Source organism: Schistocerca americana, chromosome 3, assembly GCF_021461395.2.
Source record: "Schistocerca americana isolate TAMUIC-IGC-003095 chromosome 3, iqSchAmer2.1, whole genome shotgun sequence".
Classification (NCBI taxonomy): Eukaryota; Metazoa; Arthropoda; class Insecta; order Orthoptera; family Acrididae; genus Schistocerca; species Schistocerca americana.
In genome coordinates, this window is record NC_060121.1 from 150,681,765 (window position 1) to 150,706,111 (window position 24,347).

The following is a 24,347-nucleotide window of genomic DNA, read 5'->3' on the forward strand; positions in this document are numbered from 1 at the left end:
ATTACGGCCGTAGTTTCCCCTTGCTTTCAGCCGTTCGCAGTACCAGCACAGCAAGACCGTTTTGGTTATTGTTACAAGGCCAGATCAGTCAATCAACCAGACTGTTGCCCTTGCAACTACTGAAAAGGCTGCTGCCCCTCTTCAGGAACCACACCTTTGTCTGGCCTCTCAGCAGATACCCCTCCGTTGTGGTTGTACCTACGGTGCGGCTATCTGTATCGCTGAGGCACGCAAGCCTCCCCACCAACGGCAAGGTCCATGGTTCATGGGGGGGGGGGCTGTATGAATGCCAAAAAATTCAGAAGAAATGTAGGTTAAACCTGAGAGTAATATGAAAGATGTTCATCTTAACAAGCAAATAAGAAAAAAGAAATAGAATGACTTTTAACAGAATAAGTGCAACCAAGCTACACTCACATGACAGAATGCTAACATAAATAACAGCACAAGCCAAAAGCCAAAATACATACCCACTAGCAAAATCTGTGTCTAATAGCATACAATTCGAGGCATAACAAATGACAGGTTGTGGACAAGTAAAATGATAAGGTAAGAAATTTAAAATGCGATTGCTAAAATCTGCATAAAATAGCAGAAAAGACAAACATAACAAATAACAGGTTGTGAACCAATTAAATTAAAAGTAAACCATTTAAAACATAAAATTGACAAATCTGCATCCAATAGCAGAAGAGTCCTAACATAACAACTGTCAGGTTGTGGACCAATGAAATTAAAGCATTTGAAGAAATAAAATACTTTTAAAACATCTTAAGAAATATTTAAAAAATTAACAGATGAAAAAATGCAATTGAGTAAAATATAATTTAATTTTAATTCACTTATACTTCTTAGTTTAATTTCGTAGGACTTGCAATGCAGTGGCCGATCTCCCCCAAATGGGGCCTCCATTTGTACTCTGCTGCATTTAATGCTTAGTTGGAGAAGACATGGCATTGATTTAATTTTATTTTTATCTTTGTATTGATCGACTAGGATCATGTAACGACTTCAATTCTTCTTCTTTCTTTATTGTTTACTATTTTCTCCATACTCCTTCATCCTCTCTCCTTGTTGTCTTTCCTTTTCTTCTGTCTATGTTGTTCCTAATTTCTTATTTCTTCTGCCTTGAAAACCTTCTAAACTCTTGTTTATTTATTAGATGTTCCTGCTCACACTTCCACACTTTGCCTTGGCTGAGTCTAGTTAAACAGAAAAGAAAAAAAATAGAAATCACACATTTCTAACATGTAAGGGAACTGTATACATGTCCTAACCTCATTCTCCCCCTCCCGGTCACTGTCGGTCTCCTCCTCGCCATCTCCTTGTTCATCTCCTCCTCTCTCTTTCTCTTCCATCTTCTCCTCTATTCCCCCCCCCCCCCCCCCCCCGTCCCTCTCTCTCTCTCTATCTCCTCTGGTCCACCCTCTCTCTGTGCCCCTCCCCTCCTCCCCTCTTTCTATGTCCATCTGCTCTTCCCCCCCTCTCTCCATCTCCTTCTGTAAATACAACTTTCCTCTTTTCTAACGATGTTCCAATGCTGTTCATTCAATTATTATGTAAAGATTTAAAGTAAATCAGTCACGAACTTTCTGAGATTATTGATAATAACATTTTCCCTTTATGTATTAATTATATATTTACATAAAATATATATTATAAAATAGGTACATATATATGAATGCAGTGTTGTGTCAAAATTTCAAAGTAATTAGTGCAGAACTTTTGGTGATTTATGCTTTTGTGCAAATGAACATTTACATTTTTATTGATTTTCCCAATAATTATTACATGTGTATTTATATACTATGTGTGACACTCTAGTAAGTGTGTACAAATGAACATTTACATTATGAAATGAAATGAAATGATCGTATGGCATTGTTGGCCGGGAGGCCCTATTCGTGGGAGTTCGGCCGTGGCATTGCAAGTCCTTTTTAGTTGACGCCACTTTGGTGACTTGCTAGTCAATGATAATGAAAATGATGATGAAGGACACAACACCCAGTGCCCTGCCAGGAATCGAACCCAGGCCTCCTGCATGATAGGTGGTAATGCTACCGCTACGCTATGGAGACGGACATTTACATTATTATTTATACAGGGTGTTACAAAAAGGTACGGCCAAACTTTCAGGAAACATTCCTCACACACAAATAAAGAAAAGATGTTATGTGGACATGTGTCCGGAAATGCTTAATTTCTATGTTAGAGCTCATTTTAGTTTGTTCTTCCACCTACGCTCAATGGAGCACGTTATCATGATTTCATACGGGATACTCTACCTGTGCTGCTAGAACATGTGCCTTTACAAGTACGACACAACATGTGGTTCATGCACGATGGAGCTCCTGCACATTTCAGTCGAAGTGTTCGTACGCTTCTCAACAACAGATTCGGTGACCAATGGATTGGTAGAGGCGGACCAATTCCATGGCCTCCACACTCTCCTGACCTCAACCCTCTTGATTTTCATTTATGGGGACATTTGAAAGCTCTTGTGTACGCAACCCCGGTACCAAATGTAGAGACTCTTCTTGCTCGTATTGTGGACGGCTCTGATACAATACGCCATTCTCCAGGGCTGCATCAGTGCATCAGGGATTCCATGCGACGGAGGGTGGATGCATGTATCCTCGCTAACGGAGCACATTTTGAACATTTCCTGTAACAAAGTGTTTGATGTCACGCTGGTACATTCTGTTGCTGTGTGTTTCCATTCCATGATTAATGTGATTTGAAGAGAAGTAATAAAATGAGCTCTAACATGGAAAGTAAGTGTCCACAGAACATATTTTCTTTCTTTGTGTGTGAGGAATGTTTCCTGAAAGTTTGGCTGTACCTTTTTGTAACACCCTATATAGATGTAAATGTTCATTTGTACAAAATTCAAAATCTCCAAAAGTTCTTCACCAAGTGCTTTGAAATTTTGACATAGTGCTTGTGTTTCTGTATACCTACTTATGTGCCCTAGGGTGTAATTTCGACATAATGTTGCATTTAAATATGTGCGTCTCTTTTTTACATACAAGAGTCCCATATGGTACATAAATGTATGACTCGCATGCGCGCGCGCGCACACACACACACACACACACACACACACACTCACACTCACACTCACAAAATATGGAGCTCCTGTTGGTATGTAAAAACAAGTGAGTATTCGAATGCAACATTATATCAAAATTTTGAAGGAAGAACTTTTGGAGATTTAAGATTTTGTACAAATGAACTTGAGGGTTTTGCTAAAAGTGTATCTCCTTTATGTAGTAAATATATAATGGAGGGAAAAATTCCACGTGGGAAAAAGATATATATAAAAAAGATGCTGTGACTTACCAAATGGGAAAGTGCTGGTAGATAGACACAATAAAAAACACACAAACACACACACAAATTTCAAGCTTTCGCAACCACCCAAGGTTGCTTCATCAGGAAAGAGGGAAGGAGAGGGAAAGACGAAAGGATGTGGGTTTTAAGGGAGAGGGTAAGGAGTCATTCCAATCCTGGGAGCGGAAAGACTTACCTAAGGGGAAAAAAGGACAGGTATACACTCGCACGCACACACATATCCATCCGCACACATACAGACACAGGCAGACATATGTAAATGCAAAGAGGTTGGGCAGAGATGTCAGTCGAAGCGGAAGTACAGAGGCAAAGATGTTGTTAAATGACAGGTGATGTACGAGGGGCGGCAACTTGAAATTAGTAGAGGTTGAGGCCTGGTGGGTAACGGGAAGAGAGAGTATATCGAAGGGCAAGTTCCCATCTCCGGAGTTCTGATAGGTTGGTGTCAGTGGGAAGTATTCAGATAACCCGGACGGTGTCACACTGTGCCAAGGTGTGCTGGCCGTGCACCAAGGCATGTTTAGCCACAGGGTGATCCTCATTACCAACAAACACTGTCTGCCTGTGTCCGTTCATGCAAATGGACAGTTTGTTGCTGGTCATTCCCATATAGAAGGCTTCACAGTGTAGGCATGTCAGTCGGTAAATCACATGGGTGCTTTCACACGTGGCTCTGCCTTTGATCGTGTACACCTTCCGGGTTACAGGACTAGAGCAGCTGGTGGTGGGAGGGTGCATGGGACAGGTTTTACACCAGGGACGGTTACAAGGGTAGCAGCCAGAAGGTAGGGAAGGTGGTTTGGGGATTTCATGGGGATGAACCAAGAGGTTACAAAGGTTAGGTGGACGGTGGAGAGATACTCTTGGTGGAGTGGGGAGGATTTCATGAAGGATGGATCTCATTTCGGGGCAGGATTTGAGGAAGTCGTATCCCTGCTGGAGAGCCACATTCAGAGTCTGATCCAGTCCCGGAAAGTATCCTGTCACAAGTGGGGCACTTTTGGGGTTCTTCTGTGGGAGGTTCTGGGTTTGAGGGGATGAGGAAGTGGCTCTGGTTATTTGCTTCTGTACCAGGTCAGGAGGGTAGTTGCGGGATGCGAAAGCTGTTTTCAGGTTATTGGTGTAATGGTTAAGGGATTCAGGACTGGAGCAGATTCGTTTGCCACGAAGACCTACTGTATTTACTCGAATCTAAGCCACACTCGAATCTAAGCTGCACCTGAAAAATGAGACTCGAAATAAAGGAAAAAAATTTCCCGAATCTAAGCCGCACCTGAAATTTGAGACTCGAAATTCAAGGAGAGAGAAAAGTTTTAGGCCACACCTCCAAATCGAAACAAAGTTGGTCCATTGTAATATGAGACACAATTTAGGTCGAATAAATGACGTAACACCTACAGTAGTTTGGTGCGAGTCGTAAGCTTAGCAGTTAAGCTTTACCAGGTAGCCATTGCTAGGCGTCAGGCACTCCATCCGTATTTATACGGGTACCCTCCCTTTTTCACGTGCTTTGTCTGGTTTGAATCGATTGCTTATTTGGCTTTGATCTGATAACTGCGTTTTCTATGTTATAGGTGTTTATGTCACTCTAAGCTGAAAATGCATTACTGTACAGTGTCATGCATTGTTTGTCGCATTCTGATAGTGCGTGTTTACGGCCTGTCGCCGCTTGCGGCATGGCTTGCTTTTGTGCGCGCTACCGCCCCTTACAAAAAAAGAGAGAGAGAGAGGAATCGTCTCATTAGCGAAACAGTGGCAAGACACTGCTATTTGTTGTTACTTACACTGCTGCTTTCTTTGATAATGATCAACAAGAACCAAATAATAGACTGCGTATGATAGAAGATGTTCTGAACGAGAATTTAGCAAAAATTTTTCCATTTGAAAATCTTTGCGAGCGCCTCTTTAGTACATTACATTATGCACAGAAATTAGAGTCAAAAATCTAGTCAATTGCCATGCTTCATTTCTGTCTGTATCACTATTAGGCATAAGAATAATATGAATATAAACATGACACGATACGTATATTCTTCCGCGTTTGCTGTTGTCTCACTCTAGTTTCATAGTTTATTAGGCAGACAGGATTTAAATGAGATAGCAGCAAACACGAAAGAATACATGGCAAAATGTTTACATTCGTATTATTCTTATGGTGAAGAGAATACTGTATGTGATTCACATTTCATCAGGTTCCTATTAGCAACCATCTCTTCTCACAGGTAGGAAAAAATTCAAAATGTATAGTTGGCCATATTGACAAACATCCCAAACAGTCTTGCCAGTCGGATTTTCGTAGTACATTGAAATTCTGCTACATTTGAAGATGAACAATACGGAATTGGTATTTACTTTGCTGGATAATGTATGAAAATGCAGTGGTCGAAACTCGGGGCGGAGAAAAAAAGCTTTTCTTCCACTTTTTTTTTTTTTTTTACTGACGCAGAGGGTTTTGGCGCCAGTATTTATCTTTGGGCCTACAAAGCATGCCTGTGTATCGCTACATATATTCGACGGCAGAAGTTAATTGTGGCGGCACCTACCAACATTTTTCAGAACCTCCGCTTGCTTTGCACTCGATTCTAAGCCGCAGGCGGTTTTTTGTATTACAGAAACCGGAAAAAAAGTGCAGCTTAGATTCGGGTAAATATGGTAAGCTGTACGGAAGGGACCGTTTGATATGGAATGTGTGGCAGCTGTCATAATGGAGGTACTGTTGCTTGTTGGTGGGTTTCATGTGGATGGATGTGTGAAGCTGGCCATTGGACAGATGGAGGTCAACGTCGAGGAAAGTGTCATGGGATTTGGAGTAGAACCAGGTGAATCTGATGGAACCAAAGGAGTTGAGGTTGGAGAGGAAATTCTGGAGTTCTTCTTCACTGTGAGTCCAGATCATGAAGATGTCATCAATAAATCTGTACCAAACTTTGGGTTGGCAGGCTTGGGTAACCAAGAAGGCTTCCTCTAAGCGACCCATAAATAGGTTGGCGTACAAGGGGGCCATCCTGGTACCCATGGCTGTTCCCTTTAATTGTTGGTATGTCTGGCCTTCAAAAGTGAAGAAGTTGTGGGTTAGGATGAAGCTGGTAAAGGTAATGAGGAAAGAGGTTTTAGGTAGGGTAGCAGGTGATCAGTGTGAAAGGAAATGCTCCATTGCAGCGAGGCCCTGGACATGCGGGATGTTTGTGTATAGGGAAGTGGCATCAATGGTTACAAGGATGGTTTCCGGGGGTAACAGATTGGGTAAGGATTCCAGGTGTTCAAGAAAGTGGTTGGTGTCTTTGATAAAGGATGGGAGACTGCATGTAATGGGCTGAAGGTGTTGATCTACATAGATCTTTGGGCTTTTGTCTCTGGTTTAACCTCCCATTTTTCTACTTTTATTGTAAAATTTTTCCTCATGTCTGTTTCTTTTTTGATGATGTTGGCTAATCCCAAGGCTTTTTTAACATTTTGGACCCATTCTCCTCCATTAGCGAGGAAATCTATGTATTTTACTATTCTTCTTATTAGTCTGTGTTCAGGAAGCATCATTATGTGGCCATAGAATTTGAGGTGTCTTTTCCTCATGTCTGTCTCTATGTTAGAATATTCTTCAATTTTGGAGGTTTTCTGTAGTCTGTATCTATTCTCAGTCCATATTGGTCCCAAAATTTTCCTAATTATTTTTCTTTCTTCTTTCTTTAGATTTTCTATATCAGTTTACCTGTTTAGTGCCAAGGTTTTGCTGTAATATAACATTGATGGTTTAATTACTGTATTGTAATGTCTAATTTTGGCATTTGCAGATAAGCATTTTTTATTATAGAGATTTTGCACCAATTCTAAACCTTTAAGAGCTTTTTGTAGCCTTTCTTGTTGTTCATATTTTTCAAAGATAGTTTCTCCTAAATATTTAAAGTGTGACATTCTGTTAATTTCTCCATATTTGGTTTGTAATTTGAAAATTTCTAAATTTGTTGTTGTAAACACTGTTTTTTTCAAATGACATCTACAGGCTGACTTTCTCTGTGCATTCTTTTAGAATTTCTATCTGTTTTATAGCCATCTCACCTCACAAGGATCTGCCATTATTGTGAGATCGTCCACAAAGGCTAAGTAGGGGATTCGTACTGTAGGTTTTTCTTTTTCTTTTTTTTCCCATAATTAAATTGGCATCCAGCAGCTTTCTTCTTCAAGGTTCTTTTCCCATTCTTCCATGACTCTATCTAGAACTACATTGAACAACAAAGGCGATAACCCATCACCTTGGCGAACCCCAGTTTTTATCTCAAATAGTTTTAGAAGTTTTCCCATAAATTTCACTTTGGATGCTGTATTTGTTAATGTCTCCTGAATGATTTTCTGTATTTTCCTATCCAATCCTTTTTCTTCAAGAATCCTAAATAGTGAGGGTGTGTGGATTGAGTCATAGGTCTTTTTGAAGTCGACAAAGACACACTGTAGGCTTGCCTCGCGTCTTCCTTATTCTTGTGATTAATTTTAGGTTTAAGATTTGCTCTGGGCATGATCTATTTGGCCTTAAACCCGCTTGAAATCTGCGATTTTGGGTTTAGCAGTTGTTGTGCCCTTTCAAGAATACAAGCTGATAATATATTATATGACACAGAGAGTAGAGAAATTCCTCTGTAATTATTCACATCATGTTTGTCTCCTTTTTTATGTAATGGGCATATTAAGGCACAATTCCAATCATCTGGGATTTATTTGGTGACCCATATAATTTGAATAATTCTTACTAGCTTCTTTCTTGAAATAAGCCCTAGACTTTTGAGAAATTCGGCTACAATTCCATCCTCCCCAGAGGCTTTGTTATTTTTTAATTTCTTTATGTGTTTGATAATTTCGTCTTCTGTTGGTGGTGTTGCACCCATACTTTTTCTAAGAACCCATTTATCAAATACCTCTATCCTGTGATGCTTACAGTTCATCATCAAACATTCACATGCATATAAACATGCTTTTAATTTATTGTTTACTTCTTTAGTTGCATTTATGGCCAACTAATGACCACAGCGAGATGACTATTTATTTGTCTTTTCATTCATCCTTCTCCAGAATGGTTTCATTTTTTCAGAATGAACTTTTCTTCTCAGGTTTGACCATTTGACCCCACTTGTTTTTCTATTTGTTTTATCATCCTGTACACCATTGAATTTCTTGACTTCTATGTCAACATCTACATAGATACTCTGCAACTCTGCAATCCACTACGAGTCATTTCATTTCCTGTTACACACACAGTTAGAGTGAGGGAAAAGCGACTGTCTGTATGCCTAAATATGAGCCCCAGTTTCTCGTATCTTATCTTCATGGTCCTTGTGCACAATGTATGTTGGAGGCAGTAGAATAATTCAGCACCGAGCAAGGTGACGCAGTGGCTAGCCCACTGGACTCGCATTCGGGGGGACGACGGTTCAATCCCGCGTCTGGCCATCCTGATTTAGGTTTTCCGTGATTTCCCTAAATCGCTCCAGCCAAATGCCGGGATGGTTCCTTCCTCATCCTTCCCTAATCCGACGAGACCGATGACCTCACTGTCTGGTCTCCACCCTCAAACAACCCAACCAACCCCAATAATTCGGCAGTCAGCTGAAAATGCCAGTTCACTAAATTTTCTGAATAGTATTCTTCAAAATAAAGTTTCCATCCTTCAGTGATTCCCTTTTGAATTTTCGAAGCATATCAGTAACACTTGCATGTTGTTTGAAACTACCAGTAACAAATCTAGCAACTCACCTCTGAATTGCTTTGATATCTTCCTTTAACCCAAGCTGGTACAGGTCCCAAACATTTGAGCAGTACTCAAGAATAGGTCACACTCGCATCCTATATGCAGTCTCCTTTACAGATAAACCACACTTTTCTAGAACTCTCCCAATAAACCAAAGTCAACCTTTCATCTTCACTACCTCATCAAATGTCCATTCCATTTCACATCATTTTCCAGTGTTACACCCAGATATTTAAACGACGTGATTGTGCCAAGGAGAATGCTGTATCCAAACATTATGGGTTTGTTTTTCCTACTCATCCACATTAATGTAAATTTTCTTAGATTTTAGAGTTAGCTGCCATTAATCACATTTTACTTTGACACCTTACTATGCAGCATCAGCAAACAACCGAAGATTGCTGCCTACCCTAGTCTGAATTTGTCTCTGTTGAGGAAAGTGACCTGTTCAATGTGTGTTTTTCCTAGGTCCTTTATGATCCTGTCGCCTCAGTAATGAATCATTCTTGGATCTCTGAAAACATCATATTAAGAATATGTGGTAAAAATCTAAAAAAAAATCCATTAATATAAATTATAGAAGTGGCCATCCCCCTCTTGCAATGACCCTCATCAGGAGTTCACTATGTTAGTTAAAACTACATTTACACATCAGACTGGATATTATGTGCATAAGTACAGTAATTTATCTCAGCACTACATGAACCCTAGTTATGATGACAGCTCATTGTGACCCAAATTGTGAACCATATAAATTATGTTTGTAATAAGCTGTTTGACATATCAGTCTAGAAAAGGACTGATAATTTTTTAAATAAAAAGAAATGTAGGAAATTAGAGAAACTTAGGAAAGGAAGGAAATTTAGAACTTTCAGAAAGTGACTTTTCAGTGTTCATTTTCATGGACTCCTGACCTTTTCAACCTTGCCTAGATGCTATTTTGTGGTATTGTTGAAGCTGTACCTTTTCTTGTTTATCTGTTGAATGGGTGAGTTTATTAGCCAAAGTATCACATTGTTCACAAAGTGTCCTTGTGATGAGTGTAGAAATTCAAGTTAAACTCGTTTTTATTAATTCTACAATAATTGTTTTCTGCAGCTGGCTCTTTTCCTTCACATTCAACATGTCCATTGTACAAATTACGGGGTAGTCAAATATTCATGTTTTCTTGTAAATATCTTCTGTTTGGAATGACTCTAAATGTGATGGAAAATATTACCACTTGCTGAACGACAGCCTGACCCTACTAAGAAAATAAGAAAAAAATAAAGTTACACAACTTGGGCCATAAGGGGTTCATATACCTATTTGTGTGTACTATGGCTTGAAATTGTCTAGTCTGCACCACCTTTTCCTCCTCCAAAATACTCACACATGCATCTCAATTGCTACCCTTTGCTCACTTTTATGTGCATAAGATGGGGATGTTTACACTTGTCTTTTACTTACTTGTTCTTAAAATATCGTGAGGAATTGATGTTTCTTCAAGTGCAGTTATTAAATGTCATGGAACTAACAAGATATACATCTTAATATTTTAAATATAGTCTGACACACTTCATTTCCATCACATGCTGTGTTGCAGTGTCTGATGATTGCTCCTTCAGTAAATGAAAATTATTATTCTCAAATTAAATCAGAAAACTTCTTGTTGCCACTTCAAGATGTACATTGCTGATCAATATTTAATACTTTGCAAATATGATGTAAGGTAGTTAGTAATTTTTTTATGTTCAGTTTAAGATAACTTAAGTTTTCTGCTTTCTACTTATATTTTGTCATCTTGACTTCTTCATTGTTCTTTGTTGCCAAGTGTAGCTAAACTTTCTAGCAGAGTGGCAAAAAGTATTTCCAGCTTTCTCAAGTTTTCTTGTATCCATTAAAATAGATGGTTTCAGGAAACACATACTTCTGTGAACAAACTCTCTACACATAGTACTGATTAACAAAAACTATGTGTAGCGCGACGCCAAAGAGAATGACAATGAGTCATTGCATGACTCTACTTAACATGTTTTTTGAACAAAATTTTCTGTTCAACATTAACTAGTTCAGATTAATAATGTAGTTATGCTATATGAATTTTTGTACACAAGTACTATTTGTACTAGTTTTATATATGACTTCATTTACAAATGTACCAGATTTTTTAAGCAAAAATGGAGGAAGTTTTTGATTACTTCACAATTTTTAAATGATTTAATAATTAATCATTTTGATTACAAATATGTTGCAATAGAGAAACTTTGGAATAAAATTACATATAACAACAATAGGCATATCATACAAAATTTTTGTGAGTGGTCAGTATTTGAATATAGAAACAGTTCTCATAAGTATTATATATTGATACAAATGTCTGTTTAAGATAAATGACGTGCTAGTAACAAGCAAAGATATTTTGAATTTTGCACATTGTACATGTGACAGGTGTTTCAGGCTGCATACTAAAATAATGTCTTAGATTGTGTACTAAAATCAGTGTATGGCATTGTCCAGTTTCATTACAGGTGTTTCAAGTGGTTAAGTTGCTACATTCCCATCAGAAGAGAGCAATCCATATTTATGTTTTCTGTTGTTTACCTTGATTGATTATTCTGAATACTGAGAACAAACTTACGACCTTATCTTCGTACTATCAGGACTTGTGCTTCATCTCTAATGACCTTGTCATCAAGAAAACATGAAAGACTGATATTCCTAATATCCACTTTACTTCTATAACATGTATTCTTTTAATCCGAATCATTTTTGTTCCAGGAAAATACAGTAATAGTAAAAATTATAAACGACTTCCAAAGGTGGTGGTTCAGCGCTGTCCCACTTATGTTTGTGTGCCACCAGCAGTTCCGTCTCCATCTCCAGGGCCTTGTCCAGAACCCCCAACGTGTCCATCACCACTTCAACAGGTATATACATCTTCCACTGTAATAGTACTGAAGATTGTTCATTGTTCTGTCACCATACCTTTATATGAGCACTCATGATTAGAATAATTATTAAAAATCACAAATAAACAAATATATAGAAGTTCTGGATTCAGAAAAATCCATGGTAGTCAGGATTGCAAATATACTTTTATTTGTTTTATAGTTTCAGTTTATCTACAAGCCATCTTCCAATCTTAATCATTTTTCTATAGTCTCCATATGGCTAGCTTGGCACATTTATCTTGCTGTTTGACATGGTCATGACAACACCTCGCATATCACCATTTTGACCAAATCAAACAATAAGAAAGAAATATATGTAGAGCTATTTTAGTGCTTCTCTTTCATCCAGGGGTGAATCAAAGTATTGGAACTATATTGCCCCCATAATTTATTTTTGAATATAGATTGAAGAAAGTCAAAACTATGTTCATAGCATTTGTAGTTTCAGAGATATCATTTTACAGTATTAACAGAGATGCAGACTTTGAAACTCTGAAGTTAGCGGGAAGTAAAAGTTTATCTAAAAGTTGTACAGAAGTCAGACTGCAATAATAAGAGTTGGGGGACATGAAAGGGAAGTAGTACTTGAGAAGGTAGTGAGAGTGTAGTAGCCTATCCATGACGTTCTTTAACATCTATGTGTAGCTTATGTATGACGTTATTCAGTCTGTACATGGAGCAAGCATTAAAGTAGACCAAGGAAAAATTTTATAGGAATTTAAAGTTCACAAAGATGAAATTAAAAAATTGTGGTTTATTGATGACAAATTCAGTTAAATGGAATGGATAATGTCTTGAAAAGAGGTTATCAGATGAATAGAAACAAAAATAAAAGAAGGGTTGCGGAATGGATTTGAATGGATTCAGGCCAAACTTAGGAAATCAAATTTGCAAAAGAAACACTAATAGCAGTAGATGACTTACTTCTTGGGTAGAAAAATAGCTGATGGTGGCTGAAGTAGAGAGAACATAAATAATACAGACCAGCAATAGCAAGAAAAGCATATCTGAAAGAGAGAAATTTATTAACATTCAATATAAATTTTAGTGTTTGTACAGGGTTATTACAAATGATTGAAGCGGTTTCACAGCTCTACAATAACTTTATTATTTGAGATATTTTCACAATGCTTTGCACACACATACAAAAACTCAAAAAGTTTTTTAGGCATTCACAAATGTTCGATATGTGTCCCTTTAGTGATTCGGCAGACATCAAGCCGTTAATGAAGTTCCTCCCACACTTGGTGCAGCATGTCCCCATCAATGAGTTCGAAAGCATTGTTGATGCGAGCTCGCAGTTCTGGCACGTTTCTTGGTAGAGGAGGTTTAAACACTGAATCTTTCACGTAACCCCACAGAAAGAAGTCGCATGGGGTTAAATCGGGAGAGCGTGGAGGCCATGACATGAATTGCTGATCATGATCTCCACCACAACCGATCCATCGGTTTTCCAATCTCCTATTTAAGAAATGCCGAACATCACGATGGAAGTGCGGTGGAGCACCATCCTGTTGAAAGATGAAGTCGGCGCTGTCGGTCTCCAGTTGTGGCATGAGCCAATTTTCCAGCATGTCCAGATACACGTGTCCTGTAATGTTTTTTTCACAGAAGAAAAAGGGGCCGTAAACTTTAAACTGTGGGATTGCACAAAACACGTTAACTTTTGGTGAATTGCGAATTTGCTGCACGAATATGTCAGGATTCTCTACCGCCCAGATTCGCACATTGTGTCTGTTCACTTCACCATTAAGAAAAAATGTTGCTTCATCACTGAAAACAAGTTTCGCACTGAACGCATCCTCTTCCATGAGCTGTTGCAACCACGCCGAAAATTCAAAGCGTTTGACTTTGTCATCGGGTGTCAGGGCTTGTAGCAATTCTAAACGGTAAGGCTTCTGCTTTAGCCTTTTCCATAAGATTTTCCAAACCGTCGGCTGTGGTACGTTTAGCTCCCTGCTTGCTTTATTCGTCGACTTCCGCGGGCTATGCGTGAAACTTGCCCCGCACGCGTTCAATCGTTTCTTCGCTCACTGCAGGCCGACCCATTGATTTCCCCTTACAGAGGCATCCAGAAGCTTTAAACTGCGCATACCATCGCCAAATGGAGTTAGCAGTTGGTGGATCTTTGTTGAACTTCGTCCTGAAGTGTCGTTGCACTGTTATGACTGACTGATGTGAGTGCATTTCAAGCACGACATATGCTTTCTCGGCTCCTGTCGCCATTTTGTCTCACTGCGCTCTCGAGCACTCTGGCGGCAGAAACCTGAAGTGCGGCTTCAGCCGAACAAAACTAGTGTCCACCTGGGTGCAGTCATTGATGAACCACTATATTTCGACAGTGAATCTTGCTGGCATCTTCAGGTAATACCTGCAGATGAGTTTATTTGATATGTTATGGCTCCTGTATACTCTTTTATCATTCCCCACCCTGATCCCCCCTGACCAGCTGCACACAGTGTCAACTGGAGTATCAGTGGGAGACCACAGTCACCAGTCCCTGATAAAATCTGCTTCCACCATCAGGTGTGGATGTCACTCTTGGTCAATGTTGTACCTTCAGTTAGCTGAGCACTAGGTTCTATGTTTTACCAAAAGTAAAGCCACTTTCCCTATTGACAAGGCCATCAGCAACATGTATCTCAACAGTCTCCTTTAAGTTGCAATCCCAAAATGATGAGGTTTGTCTTAGCACTTCATATTTTACAGAATCTGCAGTGTTCTGGAACTGTAGATTTTGGGGGTGATTAAGTTCAGTGTTTCCCCTGTGCTTCTGGCACCTTTCTTCAACTATCCACAAAGTATGCCCAATTTATGCCTAATTGCATTTACGTGGTATAATAGAGGCACCCAGTTTATGGAGCTGCAAGTTGTGTACAAGTACAGTGGTATTGTTTCAGTTCTGCACAAGCCTGTTTCACAGGCATTTCACAGGGTACAATTCATGTCACAGCCCAAAATGTGTCTGTGGAAGGGTGCTTCCATTCTCATTCTGAATATCTATTAGTGTATACTCTTTCAGTATACCTCTCTGCCACCTGCATTACAAATGCCCAAATAAATAAAATATGTGTTACTAAATCTTGTCAGAGATACCCACGTGAATAACAGCAATTATACAGAAGGCTAGTACATGACAGCCCTGGAAACATTCACCGATAATTAGATGGTGTACACATTGTATTCCATAGTACAACATTTTGGGAGAGAGGCTAAGTTGTGTCTGCAGTCAACTCCAGTGCCCTCTAGCCTTACCTAGCCATGTTGAAAAATATTTGTTCACCAGGCCTTCTTTACCCAACTCCATTTTGTGTGCTGATCTATGACAGATGATGTGTCTGTTACTCTCATGTAGGAGTGTTACACATCCACAGCCAGTGTACTGTGTATTTTTCATGGTTTTTTTCCGTTAAGATGTGTCAGTAAATTCAATATAGCAGAAGCCGGGACCAGTTCATGAAACAGACAAATGAAACCACAATTTAAAAATCATTTTATTTTCCATTGACATTTAACATTGCGGGAAACATGATCACAGAATTTGCTTCAGCAGACACATTTTAAAGTTTAATTTGAAATATTCCACCCCTCCCCAATCCCATCCTGGTTGGGTAAAATCTAGGCAGCTAGCACCATTGTAGATGGATAAGTTAATATTTTTCACAGTGTAATAATAACTATATTTTTTCTGTGGTTTTGGATTGAAACAGGGACCTGTTTACTCATACTTGCATAGGCTGCCTGACTGAATCATTCCATCAACACTTGTATGCATACTGTTAATGAATTCCTTTAATTTGTTGCCAAATGAATTTAACTTATTTTCATTTGTTTCAATGTTTGTGAAATGTTATAAGTTAAATGAAGTTCTTTAGTGCATTAATAAAGATGACAATTTAATTGTGGTGAGGGACTGGAATTTTATTCTGGATAAAAGAAGAGAAGAAAAATATGAGAATGGCACGGATTATCGGAAAAGAATGAAAGGGAAGCTGCGTGGCACAATTTCACACACTGAACATTTTATCATTACTACAACGTTATTTATCAAGAAAGGAAGGTTGTTTGGTAAAGAGACCAGTAGGTGATAGAAGGTTTCAGTTAGACTGCGATTATAAAGGTAAGATACAAAACTTTCAAAGGCAGGTTTTAAACTGTGAAACATTTCCAGAAGAAGATATAGTCTCTGACTGTAATTTATTAGATGTGAAATGCAGGATAAAACTGCATAAAAATGCAAAAATATTGGAAATTTCAAACAATAGAAAATCCAGGATGGATTGTAACAGTATTATGGGAAGGAAAGTTGCTACTCACCATATAGCAGAGACGCTGAGTCACAGATGGACACAACAAAAAGACTTTCACAGTTATAGCTTTTGGGCATTAAGGCCTTTTTGTCAACAATAGACACACATATGCACATATGCACACAAGCCACACAAACACACACACACACACACACACACACACACACACACACACACACACACACACACACACACAACTCACACATGACTGTAGTCTCAGGCAACTGAAACCAAACAGCTACTGTCATGCAGGAGTGTTTACTCATCCACAGGCAGTGTACTGGGTATTTTTCATGTTTTGTTGTTCTGTTAAGATGTGTCATTAAATTCAATATAGCAGAAGCAGGGACCACTTCATGGAACTTTGTTGTGCCTATCTGTGACTCAGCATCTCCATTATATGTTGAAGTTTGGAAATTTAGGAGATATGAGTTGCATAAGTTGATACGACCAGAGCTTGTTGAGCATTTCAAAGGGCGCATTAGGCAATGACTAACTAAAGCAAAATGAAAAAATACAATAGAAAATACATGGGTAGCTTTGAAAGATGAAATGCTGAAAGCAACAGAGGAAAAACTAGACAAAGAGACAATACTAAAAGACAATACCCAGCAAAAGTGCTTGAATAATATGTGAGATATTAAATGTATTAGGTGGAAGGATAAAATATATACATGCAGCAGATGAAGTACATAAAAAAATATTCTAGCATCTAAAAACTTAGTTTGATAGAAAGGATAAAATGGCAAAGCAGGAATTACTAGGACAGAAATTCAAAGCTGTAGATGCATGCATCATTGTAAGAAAGATAGATACTGGAATATCAAATAAATGTGTGGGGAAAAGAAGGGCAATTGTATGAACATTAGGATCTCAGATGGCAAACCAGTACCAATCAAAGAAGAGAAGACTGAAAGATCAAACAAATACGTAGAAGGGCTATAAAAAGGAAAGAAACTTGAAGGTAGTTTTATGGAAGGGAGGACCAAATAGATGTAAATGAGATGGATGTTGGAATACATAAAAAAATAATTTTATGTACTAAGGGAAAACAAAGCATGAGAGTAGCTGACATTTACTCAGAATTATTAAGATCCTTGAGAAAATAAGGCATAAAAAACTGTTCCATGTGGTATGCAGGATTTATTATGGAGTCAAAATACTCTCAAGCTCCAAGAAGAATTTAATAACCACTATGCTAAAAGAAGTAAGGTGCTGACAGTTGTGAGTGCTACAGAACCATTTGTTTGGTATGTCGCCATGTACTCATTCCATTCTTTGTAAATGGGACTGGCCTTTTTCTGTACTGAAAATATGATGGTGTAAGGATGAAACTTCAATCCACATATCCCACAGCCATGAAAATACTGGACTATTCGTTTGATAGTGTTCACTAAAGATGTTCATGATGTAAATTTCCACCAGTGTTTGTAGAGATAAATGGAAAGTCTGATAGAAGCCAACCTGTTATAAGATCAGGTTAGGTCTGGAGAAATGTATGGGCAAAAATGGCAATATTGACCCTACAACTTACCTTACAAAATAGGTTGAAGAAACATAAATCTTCATTCAAACTTTCTAAGTTTTTCAAAAATGTTTAAAATGTTGACAGAAGTCCTGATGTTAAGAGTGATAAAATATATTAATCAAAAGATTATTACAACTTGTACAGAAACAAGACTGCAGCTCTCTAAGAGTTGAATGACCTGAAAGGAAGACAATTGTTGAAAGGAAGTGGAACAGCTTTGTAGCCTATTTAAAATGTTATTCAATCTGTCCTCAGAAGAAGTAGTAAAGGAAACTAAGGAGAAGTTTGAAAGAGAAATTAAAGCTCAGGAAGAATTAAAATTCACTGATAACAATATAATACTGTCAGCAAAGTTCTTGGAAGATCAGATGCATGAAATGGACATTGTTTTTAAAAGAGGTCGTAAGATGGAACATAAATAAAATTAAAACAAGGGGAATGGAGAGTAGTGGAATGAAGGTAGATGGTGCTGGGAAAACAAGATTAGGAAATGAGTTGCTGAAAGTAGTGACGAGTTTTGCTATTTTGACAGCAAAATTCCTAATGGTATTAGAAGTAAAGAAGTATAAAGTGTAGACTTGACAATTGCAAGAATACATTTGTGGAGAAAAATAAATCTGCTAATATCCATACTAATATTGCAGATATGAAAGTAACTATCTCTGTTACGTTTTCATGACTAGACCGATGAACACATTTCGATTAAATTTGGTATGGAGATAACTTGAACCCTGAGGAAGAACATAGGCAGCTTTAGAAAGAATGGTATTTTGTCTTGTGTTTGTTGGAGATCATACACAAAATTTTGAAATGTGGAGTTACAGAAAAATATTGAAGTTTAGACAGGTAGATTAGAACTGTAACTAATGAAGAGATACTGAATCAAACTAGGGAAAAAATATTTATGGCACAGTGTGAATCAAAGAAGGGATAGATTGACAGGGAACCTTCTGAAGCAATGGTGAATAGCTAATTTGGTAATTGAGATATTTGTGGGAGTAAAAATTATACAGGGAGAAAAAACTTGGAAAAAGTAAGAAAATTCAAATAGATGTAGTTTGTAATAGTTATGTAGAGCTAAAAAGAATGGGAATCTACTTAGTCTTTTCTTTCTGGATCCGTCACACATTTTTCTTTTTGCTGTCTATGCTTTTCCTGATTCAGGGTTGCCATAAAAACTTTGTTCTTGTTAGGTGGAAAAGCCAAGCACAAATGGATGCCCAAATTATACTTGTGAACCACCTGAACCTCCAAATGCAGTATGCAACTTGACTGGTATCTCCTTCAGCACATTTGATGGTGTTGGGTTCCAGTACAGATGGTGTGTGCATATGTTAGCAAGAGACAATTCACATGAGGAAGAGAACTGGGAAGTAACAAGTAAGTAATACTTGATGTATGAGTTTCAGGCTTGATTGATGATCTTATCAAGGGTCAAATACTTTGACATAAAATTCTTATTGTATGTGATTATCCTGAAGTATATAGAGTTATCCAGTAAATGCAACTTCACACTTCTTTCAAAGGCTCTTGACTGTAAATTAATAAGAGTGTAATTGATTAAAAACGAATATGTCTATGTGCATACAAGTACCAACAGAATATTCCAAATGTGTTGAAGAAGTTGACATAACTGCCTGTGTTTCAGTGTAATGTATTCTGGGACCCATAAACATCATAGTTCTTTAAATTTTATGGTCATTTTACATTAGATGTAGTTATTTACTTATCTTTTCATCTTGCCATATAGTAGACTTTAGTGTTTACAGTCTTTCCACGTGACATTTATGGACCAGTAATGTCTCCAAGGCAATATTTTTTCTTTGCTTTCAATGATAACAATGATCAGATAAATCTGTGCCACACAAGCATACTATAGCCCACTGCATAATTTGTTTTTGCATTTTCATTTCCCAAGCCCTCAACGTGTTTTCCATAGGTTCCTTCACAGCTGTCAACATATTTGTTTTTCTATTTCCTGTGTTTATTTAGTTTACATTGTGTTTTTCCTTTCTTCTTTTAATGTCCTAAACCCCACCCCTCCCCTTTTTCAGTACACTCCCTCATCAACCCCTCACAGCACCCAGAGGATACCTTGCTAACCGTTTTCACCTACCACATAACACATCCCCTAAAACTCCCTCCCAATATTCTACAGAATCAAGAACCCAGACAAAACAAAGACATTGTTACAAACTATCAATCAAAAAAAGTCAGCCCTCCCGAAATTTCATTTGTATCCAGTGGCATCACTTTCAGCCATACATGCAGGATTAGTCATGCTGAATTTGTCAGAGACCTAGTCTCCTACAATCCCTACAACATAAACAATTTTTTGCCATCAAGTCCTTCTGCGAAAGCCAACCAAAATCTAACTCTAAATCTTGCTTCCTCTGGTTCATACTTCCATCCAGTTCTAACTCTTCTTCACTCCCACCTAATCAGCCCCTGGTTACCTTCCAGGAATTTATTGCCTCTTCTTTTTATGGGGCCTTTAACCTGCATCTATGCAGGTTCAGCATGTTTACTGTTGGATTTTGCATGGTTAATTTAAGGGGTAGCACAGCTGGATGCCATTCCTGTCACCAGCCCATTCCCCCTACCACCACCACCAATCCCCTCCCAGGAGGGAATATGTGTACACCAAACTCATGCATACAGTGTATCCATGTGTCTGAACATTTTCCAAATGTTTTCAAATTGTGTAACTGGGCTCAGGCTTGGGTACCAGCCCTGTATTCACCTGCTCGATGTGGGAAACTGCCTAAAAACCACATCCACCTGGCCTGCACACTACCCTCATTGTTAATCCACTGGGCAGATTCTATCCAGGGCTGGCACACCTGCCAGAATCTTGGAAGCGACCTGCTAAGACTATCCAAGTGGCTCCAGGAATGTCTCCCCTCTAACTTGGATAACCTGCTGCTCCTAGGCCCCTCTCCAATAACAATAACCTCTTGATGGAGGAAGGAACAGTGATCCACAAACTGAAGACATATCCCAATTTAATCACTCTCTCTGCAGACATAGCTCCACCACTCTCACAGTGAACTACATTAGTACTTGATATAATCTATCTGCCACTTGCCGACTCTTCCATCCACAAGCACTTCCAAAATGAACCCACCCTGAAAGTTCAACATAACCTCAAATTCCTACTCAAATCCTCAGGTTCATACCAGGATCTCTGCCCAGTCCATCTTTCTCCTCCCCCCAACTACTAACCACACAACCACCTTCTACATAATTCCCAAAATCTATAAACTTTACCATATGGTCACACCATTGTAGGTGGTTAAAAAGAATGTTGGCTTCTTTTGACTAATTTCCCTTATCAAAGACACAACTCACTTCCTACAACTCCCTTAACCATAATGACCGTACAACTTATAATATCCCTACTTTTCTGTATTGATGCCACAACTCTCTACACTAATATTCCCCATGCCAATGGCCTTGCTTCTGTTGGACACTACCTCTTCCAATGTCCTACTGATTCCACACTCACCACCTCATTCCTTATACACATGACAGACTGCATTCGCAATCAAAACCAGTTCTCCTTTGAGGGCAATATACAGAACAAACCTAAAGAATGGCCATTGGAACCTGCATGGCATCCTTCTGTGGCAGCCTGTTTATGGGCCATCTAGAGGAACTCTACCCACCTAAAACTACAACCCGTTGGCTGGTTCAGGTTCATTGTGATATCTTCACGGTCTGGAGCCAGGGTCAAAGGACACTATCCTCATTCCTTCACAGCTTCAGCCACATTCTCTCCCATCCAGTTCACTTAGTCTTCCCCAGTCCTTCCTTAACACTGATCTCCACCTCTCTTATGGATTGCTATGAACCTCTGTTCATGTCAAGCCCATTAACCACACTCACCACCTCATTCCTTATACACATGACTGACTGCATTCGCAATCAAAACCAGTTCTCCTTTGAGGGAAATATACAAAACAAACCTAAAGAATGGCCATTGGAACCTGCATGGCATCCTTCTGTGGCAGCCTGTTTATGGGCCATCTAGAGGAACTCTACCCACCTAAAACTACAACCCGTTGGCTGGTTCAGGTTCATTGTGATATCTTCACGGTCTGGAGCCAGGGTCAAAGGACACTATCCTCATTCCTTCACAGCTTCAGCCACATTCTCTCCCATCCAGTTCACTTAGTCTTCCCCAGTCCTTCCTTAACACTGACCTCCACCTCTCTTATGGATTGCTATGAACCTCTGTTCATGTCAGGCCCATTAACCATCAACATTACCACTAATTTGCTAACTGCCATTCCTGACACACCAAAAACTCTCTACCATGTAGTTTGGCCATCTGTAGTGTTGAGCAGTCCCTTACCCATTATGCTGAAGGTCTAACTAGCACCTCCTCAGACATAACCCCCCAAACCTAGTCCACCATTAGATTAACAATGTGACATTCACGTATGTTCCTAACCGTCAACCAACCCTATGAACCAACTGCAAAGAACCACTGCCCTCATCAACCAATATCATACCAGACTTTTGCAAAGCAGGAGCCACAGACTGTTAGTCTTCTCAACTTGTTGGTGATTTACAGTTGTCAGTAACTGCCAGACATCTATGACAATTATGTCACGTGATAAACATCTCACATTCAGGAAACGACTGCAGAAACCTGCTTTAACACCCAAATGTAAACAGATGCGTCAAAGATTATGCAGTACTTCATAACAACAAACTACTTTCGATGCATCTTTCTCGTGGGCCTCATTTTGATGAGCATGATGTCACCACTGTTTACATTTCTAACAGGTCATGGGAAAATATTACGAGTGTTGGTTTGAGAAGCATTACTTTCAAAGTAAATTTGCTTTTACACAAGATGAATGTGCAAGTGAGAAAGGGCCATAAATTTCATAAATCACAGAGTGTTAAACTCTCATTCAAAGTTTAACACTGAGGACCAGCCACTTAGAAAAATCTCAGGCTTACAAGATCAGCCATTTATGCCATTACTTAAGGTTTTACTGGCACATTGGTGTTTGATGTATCTTAAAATATAACACAAACTAAAAAAGACCAAGTTTCAAGGTTAGTTTTTCATATTTATTTTAGTTCTTTCATAGATTACAAATTAAGCAATAATGATGGCAAAAAGTGTAATTATCCTCCAAAAACATGTAATTTCACATCTAATTGGCTTCTCTGTGGAAAAACATGTGCTTGATGGAACAGCTATGTAGCCCACGAAATGCTTGGTGCTTAGCAGTGAAATTTATCATTGCGCTCATCAGAAATATTCAGCTACTGCAATTTAAGCTATGCTCTTAGGATCTGCCTAGCCACAGCCTCAGAAAAACACAGGAAAAACTTTATGATTACAAATATATGTAAAAGCTTAGTTTTTCTTGTAGCTATTCTGTTTGTATATGGATTTAAATCATGAACTTTTCTTATTTGTGTGTTTGTGCAACTTAACAATGATGTTGCAGTTGGCTGGTTACATCATGTGCCCTATGCTCTGAATACCTGCTGTCATTGGCTGGAAAGATCATGTGATATGAGCTATGATTGGCTGCCAAAAGCACATCACAATCTCAATTTCAGTGCTTTGGAAGTTATCGTGATGTATTTGGTGGAATTTGTGTTTATACTTTCATAATACGAAAATATGCAGTGTAAAAGTTGCTGCACATCAAAGGTCGTTCAGAAACAAGTTTTTTCTTTATGTGTTTCATTTCCTAAAGTGCTGGTAAGTTCTATGCCAGTGTATAAAACCTTCACCAATCAAAGGGCTGTAAGTTCTACAGCTCAGAAGGGAAAGTATATCATCACTTAACAAAGAAAAAATGTACTTTCACCTAGCAAAAAGTGTATTTTCACCAAGGAAAATGTTTTTTTTTTCACCTTAGAAAAAGTGTATTTTTAACCAGGAAAAATCTTGTGGAATTCTGTCTTTATCTGATTTCAGCCACTGTAGGTGTAAGAGGTTGAATGAAGTTTGGAAAGTAGGAAAGAAATACTGGGAGACTGAAGTTTTGTAAGTGGCTCATGAGTCATGCATGCATGTACTCAGTCAGTAACAGGATTTCCAAGATAGGAGAACTTCTGAGTTTGAATCCCAGTCCAACACATGTGTAGAATATTATTTCAAGTAATCTTGATAAGGTATTTGTGATCAAATGAAAAGCCCTCTATGTCTGAAACACATATTAAAAATAACATTCTCTTGAGAAATTGTTTATAATTTTAAGTGAAGTTTGTCTCTGTATGTTACTGTTCAAAGAAAACGTAAAGATTTGTCCAATTTTAAACAGTGAAAAATCCAGGATGGAAAAACAACGATGAGATACTGTGGTCATGTGTGTGTGAGCTGTGCTTGTGTTAATGTGTGTGCTTTCTACTCAAGCAGAAGGCCTCTGGCTGAAAGCTTAAATGTTAGCAATCTTTTTGTTGTGCCTCTTTGCGATTCAACATTTCCTCTATATGGTGAATCTTCTCAATGT

At 38.5% G+C, this 24,347-nt stretch overlaps 1 protein-coding gene across 1 annotated transcript in view; it reads left to right on the plus strand.

Moving 5' to 3' along the window:
- LOC124605103 (hemocytin) overlaps window positions 1–24,347 on the plus strand; it is a 569,639-nt gene that overhangs the window by 384,300 nt on the left and 160,992 nt on the right. The window contains exons 52-53 of the mRNA XM_047136554.1: window positions 11,849–11,997; window positions 19,053–19,239. Coding sequence (XP_046992510.1) covers window positions 11,849–11,997; window positions 19,053–19,239 — 336 coding nt within the window. The remainder of the gene's footprint in view (window positions 1–11,848; window positions 11,998–19,052; window positions 19,240–24,347) is intronic.